This window comes from Papilio xuthus, unplaced genomic scaffold, assembly GCF_000836235.2.
Source record: "Papilio xuthus unplaced genomic scaffold, Pxut_1.1 DF827679.1, whole genome shotgun sequence".
NCBI lineage: Eukaryota > Metazoa > Arthropoda > Insecta > Lepidoptera > Papilionidae > Papilio > Papilio xuthus.
This window is the reverse complement of record NW_013530970.1, coordinates 2603453-2624590: the sequence shown is the minus strand read 5'-3', so window position 1 is coordinate 2624590 and position 21138 is coordinate 2603453. Positions and strand designations below refer to the sequence as shown.

General features: G+C 32.0%; 5 protein-coding genes across 8 annotated transcripts; 3 read left to right on the top strand and 2 right to left on the bottom strand.

Moving 5' to 3' along the window:
* Window positions 1–276: 276 nt before the first annotated feature.
* LOC106117621 (probable 18S rRNA (guanine-N(7))-methyltransferase) lies at window positions 277–1736 on the top strand. The gene is made up of 6 exons (XM_013311999.1): window positions 277–397; window positions 470–507; window positions 593–771; window positions 906–1099; window positions 1174–1363; window positions 1507–1736. The coding sequence occupies exons 1-6, from the start codon at window positions 359–361 to the stop codon at window positions 1692–1694; spliced, it is 828 nt and encodes a 275-aa protein (XP_013167453.1). The 5' UTR covers window positions 277–358; the 3' UTR covers window positions 1695–1736.
* A 19-nt stretch (window positions 1737–1755) lies between these two features.
* LOC106117622 (protein FAM173B) lies at window positions 1756–2460 on the bottom strand. Its single transcript, XM_013312000.1, has one exon. It carries the CDS (start codon window positions 2374–2376, stop codon window positions 1795–1797), a length of 582 nt encoding a protein of 193 aa, XP_013167454.1. The 5' UTR covers window positions 2377–2460; the 3' UTR covers window positions 1756–1794.
* A 2450-nt stretch (window positions 2461–4910) lies between these two features.
* Ddx1 (ATP-dependent RNA helicase Ddx1) lies at window positions 4911–10941 on the top strand. Its single transcript, XM_013312520.1, has 13 exons — window positions 4911–5447; window positions 5883–6000; window positions 6110–6276; window positions 6547–6678; window positions 6886–7075; window positions 7309–7496; window positions 7706–7830; window positions 8110–8247; window positions 8510–8724; window positions 9050–9165; window positions 9656–9763; window positions 10138–10272; window positions 10652–10941. The coding sequence occupies exons 1-13, from the start codon at window positions 4998–5000 to the stop codon at window positions 10757–10759; spliced, it is 2190 nt and encodes a 729-aa protein (XP_013167974.1). The 5' UTR covers window positions 4911–4997; the 3' UTR covers window positions 10760–10941.
* A 2321-nt stretch (window positions 10942–13262) lies between these two features.
* Window positions 13263–17317, bottom strand: Set8 (SET domain containing 8). The gene is made up of 5 exons (XM_013312448.1): window positions 16976–17317; window positions 16409–16514; window positions 15395–16027; window positions 15009–15221; window positions 13263–14892 (listed from the first exon to the last, which is right to left on the bottom strand). Exons 1-4 carry the CDS (start codon window positions 16983–16985, stop codon window positions 15014–15016), a joined length of 957 nt encoding a protein of 318 aa, XP_013167902.1. The 5' UTR covers window positions 16986–17317; the 3' UTR covers window positions 13263–14892; window positions 15009–15013.
* A 247-nt stretch (window positions 17318–17564) lies between these two features.
* Window positions 17565–21048, top strand: LOC106117925 (histone deacetylase 8). 4 transcript variants are annotated; one of them, XM_013312445.1, is made up of 9 exons: window positions 17565–17583; window positions 18015–18098; window positions 18187–18376; window positions 18742–18883; window positions 19262–19368; window positions 19462–19654; window positions 19837–20009; window positions 20172–20372; window positions 20674–21048. In XM_013312445.1, exons 2-9 carry the CDS (start codon window positions 18018–18020, stop codon window positions 20892–20894), a joined length of 1308 nt encoding a protein of 435 aa, XP_013167899.1. In that variant the 5' UTR covers window positions 17565–17583; window positions 18015–18017; the 3' UTR covers window positions 20895–21048. The 4 variants fall into 4 exon arrangements, with proteins under 4 accessions (XP_013167899.1, XP_013167898.1, XP_013167901.1 ...); XM_013312444.1 differs by lacking the exon at window positions 17565–17583 and adding an exon at window positions 17627–17831; XM_013312447.1 differs by lacking the exon at window positions 17565–17583 and having other exon boundaries at window positions 17850–18098; window positions 19837–20003.
* The last annotated feature ends 90 nt before the right edge of the window (window positions 21049–21138 follow it).

The window sequence follows — 21138 nt, the reverse complement described above, 5'->3', positions numbered from 1 at the left end:
AATCGCAATACAATTTTTCCCGCTTTGTTTGTGAGTGTCAGTACAAAAATGACATTTGTTTTTGCGTCATTTATTTAAAAGTTATCGCTTAGATATACAATTGATCTAGTAGAAACATGAGTATTATCGAAGATAGGACATAGTGTAATTTCAACCTTTCCACCGAAATTAATATTGAATTTATTTTATGGGAAAATATTATACCAGGGTTTTTAAAAAGTCTGAAAATAAGTTGAAGTTGACTCAAATGTCAATGTCAGCCACACGAGATAAATAACAAATTAAGAGGTTATGTTTAAATTGTTGCTCTTATATTTTGAATAAAGTAAAAAACTTGTAATAAAAATAACTGAAGACAATGTCGAAAAGACCGGAACATCAGGCACCGCCAGAACTTGTACGAATATTTATTTAATTGACAAATCATTCAAAGTAAAACAATAATAATTTCCCTTTTTGTTTTTTTTAGTTTTACAACGAAGATGAAGCCAGAAAATATACACAAAAGTCAGTTTTTTGTAAATATTTATATTATTATTGTAATAATTTTTGTATTTAAACGGAAAAATTGATGTATACTTAATTTCTTTAGCTCCCGAATTATTGACATTCAAGCACAGATGACAGAAAGATGCATAGAATTATTAGTTCTGCCTGAAGATACGCCATGCCTACTTTTGGATATAGGATGTGGATCAGGTCTGTCGGGAACAGTGCTAGAAGAAAATGGTCACTTGTGGATTGGACTTGACATATCTTCTGCTATGCTAGGTATGAAAATGTTTAGTTGTTAATTTGTCAGCTAATAATATGTTTGTAAATTAATCATTTACTCTTACTTCTAGATAATAATGCTATTTATAACAGGGTTATAGTTTGGCAACTTTTACCAATTCCATTTTCAGATGTTGCTTTGGAGCGGGAAACTGAAGGTGATTTGATACTTGCTGACATGGGTGATGGCGTACCATTCAAACCAGGAAGTTTTGATGGTGCTGTATCTGTTTCTGCACTGCAATGGCTCTTTAATGCTGATAAGAAGTCACATCAACCTGTTAAAAGACTGTATAAATTCTTTAGCTCACTATATGCTTCTTTGGTATGAACTTGTGCAATCAAATCATAAAATATAGTAGGTTATGTTTTTTTTTAATTAATATGTTTCTCTTCCAGTCAAGATCAGCAAGAGCTGTGTTTCAATTCTATCCAGAAAATGAAAGTCAATTGGAACTTCTAACATCACAAGCAATGAAGGCAGGTTTCTATGGAGGTGTTGTCATAGATTATCCAAACTCTGCAAAAGCCAAGAAATTTTTCTTAGTTCTCATGACAGGTGGATCAGCACCATTACCAAAAGCTCTTGGTAAGTTTCAGCAATTTCAATCTAATTTAACTAAAAATATTACAATGGACTTTTAGGATTCAGACATAAAATAGGCTACATTTGGGGGTGCAAATTGTAATTGAATACAAAAACTACAATATCTAACAATTTAATCTTTATAGGTGTGGAGGAAGAAGACAGCCTTCAAGTAAAATATGCAAGACGTGAAGCATGTAAAGGAGCAAGAGGTAAACCACTTAAGAATACTAGAGCTTGGCTTTTAGAGAAAAAGGAAAGAAGACGGAAACAAGGAAAGGAAACAAAACCTGACACAAAATATACAGGAAGAAAAAGAAGTGGGAGATTTTAAGATTAATAGTTATTGTAAATTTTTTTGTATTTATTAAGCAATAAAACATTTATATATAAAATAATTTTACTAAATTTTCTATACTACAATATTTATTCATTTATTCTTTTTTAACTACATACTTCCATACAGTATCAACTCCATGCCCTATTGTCTCTATGGGTGTCATATTAGGCAATGGGAACCTACAAGCAACCACTACTGTATCATTATTGACCTCTCTTAGTAGTTTACTTTCAAATTCTGTCATCATTTGTTCAACACCAAATATCACAATATTTTGATATGGCTTAAGGTTAAATGTCCACAGATCCTTTCTATAAAACTTTGTATTCTTATCCTGACTAAATAAAGCCGCTAATCTTGAGTAATATACCAATATAGAATTTAATTCAACTCCTTCTGCTTGAAAGCCAAGTTTCGCAGCTGTGAATACTATTCTACCATCTCCAGATCCTACGTCCAGCAAGCGTCCACTTCTACCAACTAAAGCTTTAGTAACCCCAGCTAATTGCTCGGTAGTAGCTGGGACATAAGGCAAACATACTCTTCTCATTGCAGGTGAAACGAAAGGTATACATATAACGCTAACACCTACTGCAAGCCCACCGGTCAAGTAAATCATATATTTTCCTTTAGATGATAACTTTGTTGTCTCCGTATTAAGTATAGTTAAGTCCATTTTATTTACAATTTAATAGAAGTTCACTAAACGGATGATCTTATTCAAAATCAAAAAAATTTATTATTTTAAATCCATTTTATAGGTTATCAAGCTTATTTATTAACAAAAACGTCAAATAAATGTCATACATGTATGTCAAAACATTTATATATTCTTTGGTGGTGACATTTCGTGTAGGTAGACCATATACTCTTTGATTTAGGCTTTCAATATATAAGAAAGCTACTGAAAAAGACTTGTAAATTTTACACATTTGGTAGATTTATGGCAGTTAAATTTGTGACAGATCATTAATTTTATTTAGGGCACCTTAAATTTGTATTTCAAAAATAAAATATAATGTTATATAGTTTAAAAAGTAAATTGTTCTAACTTAAGAAATCAAATTATTTTTAAATTATGCTGTTATTAAAAATATAAACAATTTTTTGATACTTAGAATACGTTTCTCGTTGTATCATTATTGCGTTAGGTATAATATTACGTAGTCAAAAAATTTACAAGTTATTGAGTAATTGCTTAAAAAAAATATTAAAATTTGAGGATTAAATTAATATTTAAATCCATTAAAGCATTTAAATGGAGCAATTATTTACGTATTTTATTAATTAAGAAAATGTTTAGCAAATAATCACAACCAGAGAAATTATTGAAAATTAAACATAATTAAAAAATACATATTATTTACGTTGTTCAAAAAATGTCTAATTTCATTAATTAAATTACATAAAACTAATATATGTACTGAATTTTGCATTTTACATGCTAATCGCGTGCACACAATTCCCCGACATAATTATGTTCAAGCTATTATTTAAAATTAAAAATAATTGAAATAGAAAAAACATGGCAGTGACGTATAATACTATAGACCCTTCGACCCCCGGGGGTCGGGGGTCGAAGGGCCTAAAGATCTAAGGGTCGAAGGGTCGAAGGGTCTAAAGGTCGAAGGGTCGAAGGGTCTAAAGGTCTAAAGGTCGAAGGGTCAAAGGGTCGAAGGGTCTAAGGGTCTAAGGGTCGAAGGGTCTAAGGGTCGAAGGGTCGAAGGGTCTAAGGGTCGAAGGGTCTAAGGGTCGAAGGGTCTAAAGGTCGAAGGGTCTAAAGGTCTAAGGGTCTAAGGGTCGAAGGGTCTGAAGGTCGAAGGTTCTGAAGATCTAAGAGTCGAAGGGTCTAAAGGTCGAAGGGTCAAAGGGTCTAAAGGTCGAAGGGTCGAAGGGTCGAAGGGTCTAAGGGTCGAAGGGTCTAAAGTTCTAAGGGTCTAAGGGTCGAAGAAGAAGAAGAAGAAGAAGAAGAAGAAGAAGAAGAAGAAGAAGAAGAAGAAGAAGAAGAAGAAGAAGAAGAAGAAGAAGAAGAAGAAGAAGAAGAAGAAGAAGAAGAAGAAGAAGAAGAAGAAGGGTCGTGTTAAGTGGTGGTTGACTGTCGCGGTGTCACCCGCCATATAGATAGTTTAGTATCACTGAGATTATGAATGTTGATGTGTGTATTATAAGTGTATGACTTAGATAGTAAATTAGCTGGTTATGCTAGACAGAATATTTATAAAATAAATCTACAACGTTATAGCACCATATTGTATAAAAATATATAAAACCTTATTTTACTACTAATACGAGATCCTTTCCATTACCATAAAAAAAATGAAACTTTGTTATAAAAAAGTAACAAATTTTAAATTAAAATTATTGTCAAAGTAATTGAAATCAAATAGTGTTAAAATGAACTAAGTGAGAAAATATCTATAAAATGACATTTACATATACAAAGATCTCCAACAACTTGACAACAAGATATTAATCATACATTTAAATCTCAACCGATTGTCAAAATAGTTCCCAATGAATATACTAAATCTACATATTTCCAAAAGTATTAGGTTCTGTTTCCTTTTTATAAAGGGTTGAAAATGTTTTTAAACTTGCATATCGGCAGTGGAACCCTACACTTATTACAATGTGGTGAGAGGTAAATCAAATTTAACTTCTTGTTATCTTACGTTGCTGGAACTAAAATAATAGATTCCTAATTTATAACATCCAAGAGTCATGAGTACAATTACTTTCCGATTTAAAAAATATTTAGATAATAGAAAATATTTAGAAAAAAAATTATATTTAGTAAAAATAAATGCATATAGAGAGAAAGAGTAAAAAGGGATTATTTAAAAAAAAACATCGTGCATATGAATAAATTGTGATTTAAAAATTTATGATTTCTTTACATTTAAAGTTTTGATTATAAATAAACAACAATTTAATCTATTTAACCTAAGTATGTAATTTTAAATTTACAATTTATTTGTATTCATCATCATACACGGTTCATTTCACGCTAATTAATAAAAAAAATGGTGTCCAATTTGCTTTTTAAAACATAGACCTGATATCTTTAAGAAATTTGTATTACATCGATAAATAAGTAGTGAAGCTAGATATTTACAGATATTTAATTGAAGCGCCGCTAACTTTAAAAGATCTAAAATAGCGTTTTTTAGTTTGACATTCTTTAATTGTTGACACCTGGTATTTGCCTGACACTGACGCGTGACAGTGACAGAACTCAAATCTACAAAACGTAAAGAATTTTTCTTACCGCAGTTGTAGCATAGTTTTCTTGGCAAAATGACTGCATTTGAAGAATTTGGTGTGCTTCCCGAACTGGGAAAGGCCATCGACGAAATGGAGTGGACATTACCAACAGATGTTCAAGCCGAAGCAGTACCATTAATCTTAGGTGGCGGAGATGTCCTTATGGCTGCTGAAACCGGCAGCGGAAAGACCGGCGCGTTCTGTCTACCTATTTTACAAATAGTTTGGGAAACTTTAAAAGATATACAAGAAGGAAAGACAAGTAAAGTGATACTGCAAACAGCTACTGAATGGACTTTATCATTTTTCGATCGAACGGATGCTTTAGCGGTAACGCCGGATGGTTTGCGATGTCAATCTCGTGATCATAAAGACTGGCACGGCTGTAGGGCTACCAAAGGTGTACACACAAAGGGAGCTTACTATTATGAAGCTATTGTAACTGATGAGGGTCTTTGTCGTGTTGGTTGGTCAACGCAAGGTGTAAGTTTAATGTCATTTACTCTACTAAATTTGTAAATAATCAAATAAGCCTTTAGTTATATAAGCTCTAAGCCAAAAATGCCCAAAGATTTTTATAATAATAATTTCATATAACTTCATATGCACATGTTGATGTGGACCAATTAAATTTATCCTTATTGTGCAATAAGATTCATAATTGCACAACATATGTGAATATTGACACATAGTACTAACTGATAAATTATTTTAAAAGTGAAATGGTATATAATGTGTTAAATGGGAAATATATAGAGGGTTTAAATATCTCTAGCATCTTTCAGCTTGTATTTGTACTAGATTTTAAAGTAAAGCATAAATAAAGATTTAAAGTTATTGTTTAGTTTACAAAACTGCTGAGAATATGCTACTTGAATAACAATTTCATTAATTTCGAGTTTTTCTTTGACTTCACAGGCAAGGCTGGATCTAGGAACAGATAGACTAGGTTTTGGCTATGGTGGCACCGGTAAGAAGTCAAATGCCAAACAGTTTGATGATTATGGAGATGCTTATGGGAAAAACGATGTAATAGGTATGTTAAGCACTTTTTACCACACCCAAAGTCATTAAATATAATTTAGTTTTTCTTACATTTTCAGTAAAGAACTAGCAACTTAAGTGGCTATTCAATGGTTTTACAGGTTGTTTATTGAACTTTAACAATGGCGAGATTCGTTACACAAAGAATGGAGAGGACCTAGGTATTGCATTCAAACTGGATCAGTCACGCAAATCTGATTGTTATTTCCCTGCTGTTGTTCTGAAGAATGCTGAAATGAGTTTTAATTTTGGTGCGACACCTTTTAAGGTACTTTTCATTGATGAATATTTCCACGCAGCCAGCTTGTTTGATACCCTGACCCTAAAATAAAGAAATGTCAAATTTCCTACATAACAGCCATTATGATATTTCAGTTTTTCAATTATATTGTGAAAATTGTGTGATAAAATGAAGTACTAATGTAAAGTTTTCCAAAAAAAAAAATACTCGTTCTACCATAATGTGCAATTTTTCCATGGTTGAATACACTCTCTTTCTCTTGATGCTGATAAAAAGTTTGCTATATTTGTTTTGTAGTATACACCACCTAAAGATTATGTGGCCCTCTGCAATGCACCCAAAGAATGTGTCAAAGTAAATGTCATCTCTTCAGTTCAGTCGACTGACAGCAAACCAGTAAACAACGCTCCTCAAGCTATCATCATTGAGGTAAAGATATTTTACGATATATTTTAATTTTTGTAGTGTTAATAAATTTAGGTCTAATATTACTATTTTGACATTTTATCGTTGTAGAAATTAGGAATATAGGTCCTTAATATAAAATGAGATTTGCGATATTTGACAGCCATAGATGATAGAGTATTTGTAGATGTTAAATAAATATGATTTAATTTACTTTAATGCGTTTTTTAGCCATCACGTGAACTTGCTGAACAAACATGTAATCAAATTACGAAATTCAAAAAATACTTGGAAAATCCGAAAGTAAGAGAATTACTTGTAGTTGGAGGCATCAATGTTAAAGATCAAATTAACCAGCTCAATGCAGGTATTGACATTGTTGTTGGGACACCCGGAAGACTTGAAGATCTCATTCAAGGAGGTAAGGTAAAGTGTGAGAAATAATTACCCTCTTTGGTTATACCCTGTGTACATCCAAGTTAGGCAATGCATTGACAACTTGTTTGCTCTGTCTAGGCAGCAATTGCTTTTTTATTTTAGCCAAATAATATTGTCAATTTTGTTTTTGCTTTTGTTTACTATTAAAAAAATAAAAACAAACACTACACAGTTTTTGCTAATGTGTTTCAACGGACAAAATGGTCTAATCTCCAGGCTACTTAGCACTAACGCATTGCCGTTTCTTCGTGTTGGATGAAGCGGATGGTCTACTGAAGGCGGGGTATGGCGAGCTCATTGAGCGTCTGCACCGACAGATACCGAAGATCACCAGCGATGGACGTCGTCTACAGATGGTGGTCTGCTCAGCCACTTTACATGCCTTTGAAGTTAAGAAGATGGCGGTATGTGATTAATCAATATTATACTATGATATCTTGTCTGACTGATTTTCTGAAGTAGTACCGGTCCTAACAATTTAGAGAAAAATTAATTTATCTTGCTTTTTTATTTCTAGTCTTTATAGTAGAAGGTTGTGGCTTTTTTAAAAAGAACTATAGACAATGGGACATGGTCTTTACCGGATTATTTACTCTATAATTTTTGGGTTTAGGAGAAACTGATGCATTTCCCAACATGGGTGGACTTGAAAGGCGAGGATTCTGTACCAGAGACGGTGCACCATGTTGTTGTCAATGTAGACCCGCAGAAGGACCGCTCCTGGGAGACATTGCGCAAGTATGACTTTTTATATAGCTGTCTCGCTTACGCTTGCAGATTTCCCTATTGTCTATTTCTTCTGTATTTGATTTTATTTGTATTGTAATTCTTTTAAATTACAGTCAAAGAGTGTAGATTGCTGGATTTACAGCTTTTTAAAATGGTCTTTTGCTACCGTAATTTAATACGTGTTCGCTGATATTCATCAAATCGTCTATCTTAGCAAAACTATCCAAGCTATGGCATTTTGTTCATCCATTCTTTTTAGCCTTTATTTAAGAATAAAATGTTAATCAGGACTATACAGACGGACGGTGTCCATGCAAAGAACAACATTAATCAGGACGCCAATACGCCCGAGAGATGGTCGGAGGCTGTCAAGATACTGAAGGGAGAGTACTGCGTACGAGCTATAAGAGAACACAAAATGGACAGGTAAAAAAGAAAATACCACATATACTTTTGTATTGTAAACCTAAACGACGGAATTAACTTTGACGAGTGAATTTTTGCGGCGCCCCTATTTTTTTTTGTGTCATGAGGAAATTTCCAAAGTTAAGGTATAGTTGGAGGCACGGAAGCCTTACGCCCGGCGCCCTGGGCTGTCGCCCCATCTGCCCCTACCTACAGCTACTATGTTTAAAGTCGTTTTTTTTAATAAATAGTGTTTTTCTTTTCAATGTTTGGAACATTCCAGGGCTATAATCTTCTGTCGCACTAAGATGGATTGTGATAACTTGGAGAAATACTTGCGTTCATTTGGCAACGAGTTCAGTTGCGTGTGCCTGCATGGTGACCGCAAGCCGCCGGAGCGCAAGGCCAACTTGGAGAAGTTTAAGCAGGCGCAAGTCAAGTACCTCATCTGTACTGATGTTGCGGCCAGGGGTATTGATATATCTGGACTGCCGTTCAGTAAGTTTATAATTGTTTTTTTTAAACTGTCTATAGGTCATATATATTTTTAAACGATTACAACATGTTGGTCAATCCGTCAAATGGCTAATCGAGTAGGCCATTGCAATATCAGTTGACTAAAGTTGCTGGCAAACTTTATTTCTGTTGCTATTATCAAAATACTTCTTGGTAATAATGTCTTATCTCTTATTGCAGCACTTAGAGACCTAAGTGTTGCCTAAATCTCCCTTAACTATAATTTTTTAAAGGAAATCAGAGATAAAAAAAATTTCGTCCGGGTGATTCAGCAGAAAGTTTGCATTTATGTTTAAATTGATTCCAGTGATCAACGTGACGTTACCTGATGAGAAGTCTAACTACGTGCATCGCATCGGTCGTGTTGGTCGTGCGGAGCGCATGGGGCTTGCTATTAGTCTTGTTGCTACTGTACCAGAAAAAGTTAGTTAAAGATATAGTATACTACAATTTTTTGTTGAAAGTTAAATGCTTCTAGCTGTTGCATAGCCTATGTGTTCTTCCAGACTATGGTTCACATCTGTGTCAAATATCAAAAAGATCCACTCAGCCGTTCCGGCGATACCTTGTAACACACATCTATCCATCCATCTAAATGTTCGCATTTATAATATTAGTAAGATTATTTTTCATTGTGTACACTACATATGGGGCACCCGTAATGTGCTGCAGGCAAAAGGTGCCCAGCGATGAACGAAACATATGCTTAGTGTTTAACAAACTGTGTGTGAATTATCGCAGTTCAAGTTTTTTAAATTACTTAATTACAATATTCTAAACTAGCATTTGTCCGCGACATCGTCCGCACGCTATAAAATATATAGCTTATGTCACCCGGGGATAGTGTAGATTCCCAAAACAAATCTTTGTTTTCATAATTTTTGTATAGATTAAAAAATTAGGATATGTACAGGTGTGGTACCACGGTGAGTGGTGCTCGTCTCGCGGCCGCAACTGCTGGAACACCAATCTAGTAGACGACAGGCCCAAAGGTTGCTGCATGTGGTACAATGAGCCACAGGTATGTGCAAACTTTAAACATTGTACAATTTATTTCTTACTAACTATCACCTGCGGCTCCGTCCGCGCGGCTTTAATATTTTTAGAAGTCTATGTGTTCTTCCAGACTAGGTTCTACATCTATGCCAAATTTCAGCGAAATCATGCGCCGTTTAGGAGTTGCCTCCTAAAAAAACATCCATCCATACATACATCTAAATGTTAGCATTTATAATATTAGTAAGATATCGACCCAACAATAGGAATACACATGTTAACTTTAATAATAAATTATAGTATGTTGTTTACCAAAGTACATGTACAAAATCATATTGTCCTATATTCTCTTATTCTTTGAAATAACTATAGAATAATAATTAAAAAAAATATTTTCAGTACTTGGCAGATATTGAAGATCATTTGAATATAACAATCCAACAAATTGAACCTGACATGAAAGTGCCATGCAATGAGTTTGATGGTAAAGTTGTGTACGGTCAAAAGAGGAAGCAAATCGGCACTGGCTATCAGGTACGTAAAATAATATTAAAATTTAAAAACAATACCACTTTTTTTTTCTACATAAGGCGACAAAAAATGGCGTCTGCAAGTAGATTAGTGAAATCTTCCTCCGACACCAACTCCTAAATAAAAAAAATGTACAATATTGTCTATATTACAAGGAAGAAGATAATTTAATTACTATCTAAAAATATGTATGTAAAAAGGGGAACAACATTGGTTGAGGTTTGTCTCAGATTTATCTTGCACTCTCGGGTGTCTTTATCAACTCGAAAGCAATTTGATTCCATAAAATCTCTAGACATAGGTTGACAGGTGTACAACCTAAATATAGACTTTAGACCTAGTTTTTAATCTAATTTATAGCAATAAAAAAACATGTTTTCAGGACCACGTGTCCCAGATGGCGCCCGTGGTGCGTTCCCTACAGGAGCTCGAGTCTCAGGCGCAGCTGTATTATCTTAAATCTCATCATAATGCTATTGTTACAGCGTAAACAATATTTAATGCTATGATAGTGTAATAAAATATAATTTATATAACCAGTTTATATACTTTGAGGAAATTCATTCAATTATTTACTGAAATAGTATATATTTACTATTATGTATCTTTGTTGTGGTAAATATTGAATTTCTCTGTTAACATAAGTTAAAACGGGACTTATGACTACTTAATAAATATTAACCCGTAGTAATGTTTTTGATTTCATAAATATTTTTTTTTAAATAATATATTTTAAAAAAGGTTTCACCTAAATTAAAACAGTCAATACTATAAATGGCGTTTATAAAAAAAAATATTCATAATTGGATATTCTTTATTTCTATTTGAAAACATATTAATCTTTCTAAATGAGTACGTATTACGATGAGAAACTTATTATAAGAAAAAAAAACAAAAAATATTTAATATTTTTTATTCACTCAAAATTCATTGCTACTATTTTATAAGAGGGCAGTGCATTGTGGCCCTTATTTTAAAAAATAAATTATTAAGTCTCTTACTACTTAGGAAGATAGCCTTTCGCAATACTTGTAGCCGTTGTAATCAACATGGCCGTCGGTTGACATACATTTCAATGCAAAAATTCCAATAAAAAAACTAAACATCGCTTTGGTTACAAAAATAGATACATCTTGTAAACCTGTTTGGATAATTACAAAATATACATATAGTTCTATGTTTTGGTGCATTTCACCTACTTTGAAGTTTTGTAATGTGACCCCTAGTATATGTGCGCAAACTAATAATTGGGCATTCGATTTGACTTGACGTCATCGTAATTTTATTTCATGTTGCGTATGCGCACTATATTTGATTTACATATAAAGCAACAATATAACATCATACGTCTCTTAATTTTACAATTGGTGTTCCTAAGGTTGTCACACACTTGACTCATTTAACCGCTATTGGAAGTTGACAATAATTAAGGCACTATATGTATTAAAAATATTTGGTGTAAATTCAGCGTCTGTGGTGTTTATTAAAGACATTTATAATATAAGTAAAATTGAACAATGAATTGCATTCTGGTTTCACCACTAAAGTGCACGACAGTTGCTGTGTGTGCGACAACCTTTACATACATTTAAAAATGTGCAAAATCTATCAAACATTTAAGCAGATATAGAAAACGTGATTATAACATTACAATATCTTTTCTACTTATTATTAACTTTTAACAAAATGCAAAACGTACATTATATTACTCTACTTAATAATAACCTAAGTTAATAAGGAAGATTGTTACATAAGTTATTAATGCCTTAGTTTTAAAATTTATATTTTAACCAATCTTCTAAGTTAGAATTCACAAAGCATTAGTATAAAGGGGAAGTAGGAACTACTAAAGCATTAAATAGATAAAATTGTTGCTGGAAGATTCTAGAAATTAGTGACGTAATAAGGTCATAGTAAAGTCAAGTTTGTTTTTTATCTTAGAGAATGAAAAAACGTATGATGATCTGTAGAACCAGTGTCAAGTGGAATTCTTAACACTTTCAATGCTACTATTTTCACCTATTACATTTGTTTTTAATTTCAACTTAATACATTTTTTTACATTTATATTGTATTCTACTATTAAATATATGTTTGTAATAGTACTGCACAGTTCATTAATACAATTAAGCCACATAAAATACATTCAATAAATCAACTATCTGTATACATAAATATCAACTGTTGTTCGTTAGTCTCGCTAAAACTCGAGAACGGCTGTACGGATTTATCATATCTTGGGCTTGAAATGTTCGTGAAGGTCTAGGGAAGGTTTTAAACGTGAGAAAAATTCGAATAATTTCCGGAAACTAATTATGTTATTTTTTTATTACGCGCGGACGGAGTCACGGGCGACAGCTAATTATGTAACATATGCCGAGTCAGTGGTAGTAAAGGTGTTAAATATCCAGGGCAAGCTTATAAATTGAATACGAATTTAATTTCCTACATTTTCAGTCAACTGTCATATTTAACTCCAGCAACAATAATATCAATAACAAGCAGTATATCCAATATTCCTTAAACTAAGGAAGATTGATCAGTCAAATTTAAACTATAATCAGATTTTAAGAACTCCTCTATGGCTTTCGACTGTCGACTGTACAAAAAATATCATCTCTCATTCTATAAGAAAAAATAGAGACATTTTGTACAGACGTTCAATAAACCAACTCTTATCTAACCTTACTATAAACTATGAATACACTACTTTTAACAATGGACATTTTTTTCCCGCCATTTTGTTAACAACGTTTACAATCTAATAATTCATTATTTGGTGATCACTTTCCCATTAGCCGGATAAAATAAATACATAAGCTATAAAATTAGTATTATTATCGGTAAGCATTTTAAACATAAATTCATTGATATTTATAGGGATTATTTAACAATTTATTTATATAAATTAATACATAAAGATACACCATATATTTTTGTAAGGGTAATTGGCACACTGAGTTTTTTAAAAATGCTATTACGGAGTTTTTAATATTGTTTTAAAAATATTTATAAACTAATAATAATAAATATAATTTTCATGTATGGATTTTATTAGACAAATTCATAAATTCTTTGTATCATGAAGTGTTATAATCGGATACACATTTTTGATAAACTAAATCCAAATTTTAAATAATCAACGGTGGTTAAATTAATTTTATATTTTCATCAAATTATTTTATGAATAAATTAATCGTAAAAGAATAATCTACTGAGCAAAACTGTTACAACCATCATTTCATTCAAAAAATAATACCATGCCATATATTAATTATTCGAGTTTTTATTCAACTCTTAAATAATATTAAAATATAAATAAATTTTCTCATCTTTCCATCCAAACACATACATACACATACATAGATATAATCTTTTTCTTAATCGAGATTAAGCCCCAAATTATTGGATACATTATTACAATTTTTGGAAAATACTTGAAACTATTTCAACTTAAACTTAGAGCCAATACGGTAACAGAACAACTAAGTACTGTCACTTTTATACTAAACATTTTCTATTAGCAAATATAAAATTAACTACAAGAAATAAAGTACAAGGAGTGGCCTTAGTAAATAAATAAACTTATAGTAGTAAAAAAAAAATCCTTTACATAATAGGTGCAAACATTGGTGTAATTTCGGGAGTATAAAGATTTGAAAAAACTTTGTGCGCAAAACTATTCTAACTACTTATAATATTTATAGTCCAAAAATATGTATTTCTATGGACAATTTGATTTACTTTTTATTGCTGGATTTTTATATAACACTTAGGTAGTTAATATATTTAATGTATGTTAAGTAATTTTGGTAAAATTCCTATTAAATAAGGTAATCTACAAAACGTGCAACTTAAAAAACAAAGTCTATATATCATTTCAATTATTTCGACAGCTTAAGGTTATTGGAGCGCTGCGCAGTGCCCTCCCCCCGCAACCCTTTACAACCCACCATACCTAACTTTGTGTTCTGCGCAACGCCTCGTACGATATTCCGAGCCGCCAAGATACATGACAACCTCTATACATGATTAAGGCAACATTTTATCATGTAAATTGTCTAATTTAAACAAAAAAATCTAAGCTTTAAAATTGATAAACCGTAATTATATTTATTTGGGAGCTTATTGCTTTCAATTGCGATTTTTTTTGTAATTTAATCTACGCAGCTAATTACGTAATGTTCTCTTTTGCAATACTGAAATTGATTAATACTTAATCTACAATTTTTGATGATGAAATTTATGTGAAATCGACTTATAATGAAAGATTACTGAAATCTTTTGTTCATTTGAATAAAGCAAACATTATATTGACCATTATATTTCTTATGTAACGAAGATGTGTGATTCATTAAAAAGATATAATAAATATCATATCTCCTACATATTATTCTTGGTTTTACAACATATTAATATCAATATCTTTCATTAACTTTCCGAATACATAGCACATTATTTTGAGTTCCAAATATTGTGTTTCAAAGTTTCTGTGATTAGGCCTTTTCGTTCACTTAATAAATAATTTACGTTTTATATGGGAATAAGAGTAAACAATTTTATCATAACTAAAATTAAAATAATAAATAATGTTATGTCCATTTGAGATTTCGGTAGTGATACCTGTAAGGAAAAATTATTAGAATATTCTATATATGTTTTAACCCGCAATTATTTCTTCATAAAAACAAAATTAATAATGACTGTTCATTCCCGAGCAAATAATATTTCTAACTTACCCAGGTCAGAGTGCGAGCCATGGATGATGTCTAAGAGCCTCACGAGAACGATCACCATAGTCGTATGTCAATTCATCCCCGGGTGCTATATCCTGTGCCGCGATCAGCACAAGGCGCGGCCCGTCCACCCATATTGCTTTGGTGTGTAAGTTGCCATTACGAGAATGATTTACTAATCGACCTAGACGACCACTCTCTGCCGTCGCGTCAATACTGGAACAATAAACAAGGACATAAGTATGTTAGGGTGTTATGATAGGTTTTTAATATAAAAACAGAGATCTGATTTATGGAACACAATTATAATGTTTCCAAATACGTAATAACTATACGAAAGAGGCCAGAGCTCTTAACCTTATGTTGATAATAATAAAAGAGAAACTCACCAATACTGTTGATCACAGTGCCTGAAGTAGTACATATAGCAGCCAGCCTCTGGGTCTAGAGCGTAGCGCTGTTCGCGTTCGCGGGCCTCCGCCACTCCCACCAGCTCACCCGCGTACTCTACCACAAACTGACCGCGTACAAACGCACGCGTAGCTATCACACCGCGACCCTTCCCATCAAAGTATTCAACCTTAAGTCCATCTTCTCTTTGCTCTCTCACAGCCCTTTCCAAATCGCGCATCTTTTCTGCCATTACACATTTGGAAGTTTTTCTAACACTACGTCGTACTGGAAAATACTCCGTCAATTTGTGATTTGAATTATTTGTATGGCCATTTACAGCTTTAGTTTCTACTTTAGCAGTCTTGTTTATTGTTTTTAGTGGAGGTGGTGACTCCACTTTGGGAACTTTGAGTTGTTCTTTGAAATATTCAGTCAGCTTATGGCTGTCATTGCCCTTTGCTGATGTCCTGGAGGAACGAGACCGTAGCATGGTGCCATTGGTCATATTTGTACTGTTGTTGCTACCATTGCTATTCTTAAGTGGTTTTGATTTCACTTGAGTCTTTCTTATTGGCGCTTTTGTTAGCAAATCACCATTTTCAGTCTTTTTAGGTGAGGCAGCGAGAATTCTGTAAGTTAAAAAATGTTACATTTTTATTAATCAATAGTAGAACTCCAAGGAAGAAATATATAAAATCATATTTGAAAAAAAATTTGTACATTATGGTGAGTTACTACTGTTTTTTTTTCAAAAGGAACATTTTATTTTTTAGAATTAGTTAAAAGGTGATTCACAGACATTCATTATCTTATTTCTCTCTTTATTTCCAACAGTTTTCTTAAGTCATAAGACAAGAAAGTAAACTAGAATTTTTTTTTGTCTATTAACAAATATCATTATGAGTGATCAGATGAAAACATAATCTTTTGCAGTATATGCTTAGAAGGTAGATTAAAATATATTTCTTTATATTATGAATACAAGATATGTATGATATAAAATTGTATACCTTCGACTTCTGTAGCTTCGGACAGTTCTGAGTAGTTCCTTTTCACAGAGTTCAATACGGTGGGGAGTCATGACAGCCCCTTCCGCTTCCACCATTAGCCTGTTGACTGATACATAACAAATATTTGACATAGTTGTTTGTCTGTGCCTAAAGTTAATAAAAGAGAGATCAATATTTGCAACACACACTGGTCTTTGGCTTAGAGTTAATTTGAAAATAAAAAATTAATTATACAAATTATAGAGAGGACTGTATGACTAATGTCTTATAGGAAAGTTAATGAGGTAAAGTTAATTGATTACGACTTCTTTGAAACCATATTAAATTTGTATTTAATCATCTTGTTTTCAGTTATGGATAGCAATTTGCCGCCATAATCGCAAGATTAAAAATATTCTGACAGATCGTTTAATAAAGCACTACTTAGAAAATAAAATTTAAGCTGAATTGTAATGACTGTAGAATTTAAAATAGAACATTGTCATTGGGGGTAGAAACAAACAAAGACTTTTGAACTTAAGGAATTCACTATAACCGCTTAAGGTTATTATTGAAAATTTTACTAACCTCGAACCATTTCCACTTGAACTTGAAAATCAGTGATACGAAATCATAGAATAACATCGATTAACCAGTTTACCTAACCTGACACAAACAAATACACCAACTACATTCACGTTACAAATGTTTTGTAATAGACCTTGTCATATCACTTGTATTATGAACGATGTAACATGAATATATAATTATACTAATATCACGATTTGACTAACATCTTATTTATGATAAAGATCTGTTTGTATTATATTTATACTTTCGCACTCATTTAATTATCCTAAATTTCGTTTAGCATTGCTGTATAAAACGTCAAAGTTAATCATATAAACTCAGAAAATGGACGCTATTCTTCATAGATAAAATTCTCTTTATCTCTGGTCCATTTGGCATATTACTGTGTTCCGGTTTAAGTTTTTTTTACCATTATAATTTATTTTTTAACTTTACAATTTGTAATCGGATTTTTACGCAGAAATCAATGTCACCATAATTTGGAAATACAGCATTATATAATGTAAATCAGTAAAAATAATAAATAAAGGATAAACAACAAAATAAAAACTCGATACAAAATCCTCGTGTGTAAATAGTTGGCATCATTACAAAAAATTAATCCCGTAAGTTTCCGAAAAATAATGAATAATTATATTTTTCGGGGCAGCCTATAAAACACATTTCATTTTACTTTAAACTTAAATTCAACTAGAATTGCTGAAGGAACCTGAAAGCACAATTTACACATTTAGTTAATATGACTTCGTGAATCTACAGTTCAGCTTTCTGTGGTTATATTCGGCTTCCTTCCGTATGTCAATGTCAATGAAACGGCGGTAATCGGTAATTTGACACAAAACAAGTTGTAAACGTAAAGTATTAAATTTCTTTTTAAAATAATATGCACATACTACACACATACTACTTGACATAGAAATATGTTTCAATTAAATTAATTACAAAATGTACTTCATTATGTTCACAGTGATTATTTATATAGCCTGTTTCGTTTAACTTTTCTTAATTTTCACATTAAAAATCATCTACTTTTTAGAAAATGAGTTTTAAAAAACCGTGTTATATTTGGGATCCCCTTCTAATATCACAAAGTGATCGTCTACCAGCCGTTCCTTTTAGGGTGAGTTTGAGATATAAATGAAAAGATTTATCCTACAAAAGTAGCATTACAATTCTGTCTAAGATGAAAATTAATTTTGTAATTTTAGGCTTCTATGGTAAATGATCTTTTAACAGCGTATGAGCTAAACAATAATTTACAAGTTATTCGCTCAACTCCTGCAAGTTACGATGACTTGAAGAAGTTTCACTCGGAATTATATTTGGATCACTTAAAAAGTTTTCATGAATTAGAAGAAGACTATATGACAAATGACCAGGATGAAGAGTATGGAATAGGTATCTGGAATATAAAGTTAAATCACATGAACTTTTATGTATTAACTGCTAAATGGAGGCCTTATTTTCTTCTCACTCTTCTTTATTCTCTTCCATACCATTAGTACATACACATGAACATAATACAGATGAGAATGGATAAGTGAGATACCTCAACAAGCAAGAGTCATCTTCTGGTCCTCATGGATGACCCATATGCAGGAAACAAAGATTAGAGAGAGAAAAATGTTGTGATCTCTTGGACAATTGCTTATTAAGATTTGACTGTAATTAGTGCCATATAGTAATAAAATTTCATTAACAATTATGTAGCAAGAATGTTGCTTACTACTGCAATATTTTAAAGGGTTATCTTTTAATTTTAGGATATGATTGCCCACCAATATCTAACATGTATGAACTAGTGACAGTAGTGGCAGGGGGGTCTATAACTGCAGCAAAATGTCTATTGCTTGGCATTACTAACGTTGCTATAAATTGGTGTGGTGGCTGGCATCATGCACAGAGGTAAAATTTGTTTTGTTTTTTATTTTCTAAACAATGAGCAATTTAAATAAAATTTAAATTTTTATAGGTTTCACTTCCATAACATTCATAAGATGGGATCATAATGATGATGATCATTTTGAGCTCCCAACAATTTTTTTTTATACATTGCATAAGTTAGTGCTTGACTGCGATCCAACTGGATGTTAAGTGAAGATGTGGTATACACATCACTCCAGTAGGCCCTTTACAATGGAGCAAGCAATTGTACTTACATGTCAGAAGTTCGAAAAGCCCTATCGTTTTAGGGATCCCATTTCTTACAAATGTCAAATAGCAATAGTGCTGGTGACTTTAATAATGTACTATGAAAGTTTACTAACAATTAATCTCTTCAAGATTTGGAGCAGAAGGATTCTGTTACGTTAATGATATTGTACTAGCTATAGAAAAGTTAAGGCTAAAGTTCAAGAAGATATTATACATAGATTTGGATGTTCATCATGGTAAGATAAATATATCTCTTGTGGTCGGTCACTTAGTCTACATACATTATATAGTATATATTAGTATATACAACATAAATTTTGTTGTTATAGGGAATGGTGTACAAGATGCTTATAAATTAAGTAAATCAGTGTTCACATTATCTTTTCATAAATATGAACCTGGTTTCTATCCCGGATCAGGCAATATAGATGATGTTGGCAGTTTGACTGGCAAAGGTTATTCATGCAATTTTCCACTTCATGCATTTTATACGGATAAAACTCTAGTAAATGCGTTTGCAAAGTAAGTAATAATTCAATTTTCAATGAAGTTCTAAAAAAATTGTCATATATGACTTATAAGCCACAAAAAATTGAATACATGATATGGTTAAGATACATGATAAGAGGAGTTAATTTGACATGTGAAAATTTAAGGAAAATTACATTATATGTAAGAATAAAATAAGTAGCTTACTTTTTCAGTGTTTTCCCATTAGTGAATTTGAAATTTGAACCAGACGCTATAGTAATGCAATGTGGTGCAGATGGATTAGTCATTGATCCCCACGGTGGAGCATGTCTCACTGACCAGGGTTACATAACATGTCTCCACAAAGTATTGGCTACAGAAAAACCAATTCTATTACTAGGTGGTGGTATGCAAAATATGTACATATTTTTGTTGATATTGTATAAATAATTTCATTGATTTATTTTTAAATTTGATAAAAAAACTTCAGAAAACAATAAGCATGCTTACTCAGATAAATCTCAAAGAGACATGATTTGAAAACTGGTTGTTTTTAATATATTTTTAGGGGGCTATAATCATCCCAATGCAGCCAGATTGTGGACAAAACTTACAGCTGTAGCTGCTGGAGTTGATTTGGATGATAATATTCCTGAACATGACCATTGGCCTAAATATGGACCTGATTATATTCTGTCTATACAGCCTAGTCTTACAAAAGATCTGAATACTGAACAATATATCAATGAATGTATTTCACAAATAAAATGTAAGTAAGAATAAGTTTTGGCACTGAATGTATTTAATGTACAGGAAAACCTGGGTAAGTTAGAAACTTTTATAAGCGAGAGTCATAGTCTGGTCACAAAGGATCAGCTGCATAAGAGATAAGTTTTAAGTTTTTTTATAAGCGAAATAAATATTCCGGTCCCTTGAACGCTTTGAACTGATATAATAAGCAACAAAGAAAAAGCAGTTGTATTTTATGCAAATAAACAAGAGATATACATGCATTTTCTTAAAAACTTAGTCTGTTGTTGGGAATCAAAAATTTTCATTGTATTTTGCAGGTAATTTAGAATTGTTAGATACAAAGACTGCTATATATTTGCCACTCAAGAGGAAACAGGATCAGGAAGAAGATATTAAAATTGACAGTGAATTTAAGATTGTTGAAAAGCAAGACTCGGGAGAAGGTAATTTAAAGAAAGAAACAAGACTAAAACCTGTAAAAGCTCAATTAGTACCCGAAAAAGACAATAAAGCTGATGTTTATGATTTTCAAGATTAATATATGAAAATGTTAAAGGTAAAAGATGTAGATACGGTTAACGCATTACATGCCACCAATTTGCCTAGAAAGTCCTGAAAATTTCGGTAAAATGTATGCGACACACAAGAACACATCGTAAAATTAATAGTGGCACAGAACATGTTAAATATATATTTTTTATAAATGAGTATTTTATTACTTTGTACCTAAAAATCTTGTTCTGAAAACTTGACCTTGGTTATTGATCAACTGTCAAAAGTAA

Excerpts from the sequence above, each read along its gene's own strand:
- LOC106117621 (XM_013311999.1), top strand. The coding sequence starts at position 359 with ATGTCGAAAAGACCGGAACATCAGGCACCGCCAGAACTT. Across the intron at positions 398-469 it reads ATCAGGCACCGCCAGAACTT|TTTTACAACGAAGATGAAGC; the intron begins GTACGAATATTT and ends TGTTTTTTTTAG. Across the intron at positions 772-905 it reads CATATCTTCTGCTATGCTAG|ATGTTGCTTTGGAGCGGGAA; the intron begins GTATGAAAATGT and ends TTCCATTTTCAG.
- LOC106117622 (XM_013312000.1), bottom strand. The coding sequence starts at position 2,376 with ATGGACTTAACTATACTTAATACGGAGACAACAAAGTTATCATCTAAA.
- Ddx1 (XM_013312520.1), top strand. The coding sequence starts at position 4,998 with ATGACTGCATTTGAAGAATTTGGTGTGCTTCCCGAACTGGGAAAGGCC. Across the intron at positions 7,831-8,109 it reads TCCTGGGAGACATTGCGCAA|GACTATACAGACGGACGGTG; the intron begins GTATGACTTTTT and ends AATGTTAATCAG. Across the intron at positions 10,273-10,651 it reads AAATCGGCACTGGCTATCAG|GACCACGTGTCCCAGATGGC; the intron begins GTACGTAAAATA and ends ACATGTTTTCAG.
- Set8 (XM_013312448.1), bottom strand. Across the intron at positions 16,028-16,408 it reads CGAAGCTACAGAAGTCGAAG|AATTCTCGCTGCCTCACCTA; the intron begins GTATACAATTTT and ends TTTAACTTACAG. Across the intron at positions 15,222-15,394 it reads CACTGTGATCAACAGTATTG|TATTGACGCGACGGCAGAGA; the intron begins GTGAGTTTCTCT and ends TTATTGTTCCAG.
- LOC106117925 (XM_013312445.1), top strand. The coding sequence starts at position 18,018 with ATGAGTTTTAAAAAACCGTGTTATATTTGGGATCCCCTTCTAATATCA. Across the intron at positions 18,377-18,741 it reads GGATGAAGAGTATGGAATAG|GATATGATTGCCCACCAATA; the intron begins GTATCTGGAATA and ends TTTTAATTTTAG. Across the intron at positions 20,010-20,171 it reads AATTCTATTACTAGGTGGTG|GGGGCTATAATCATCCCAAT; the intron begins GTATGCAAAATA and ends ATATATTTTTAG.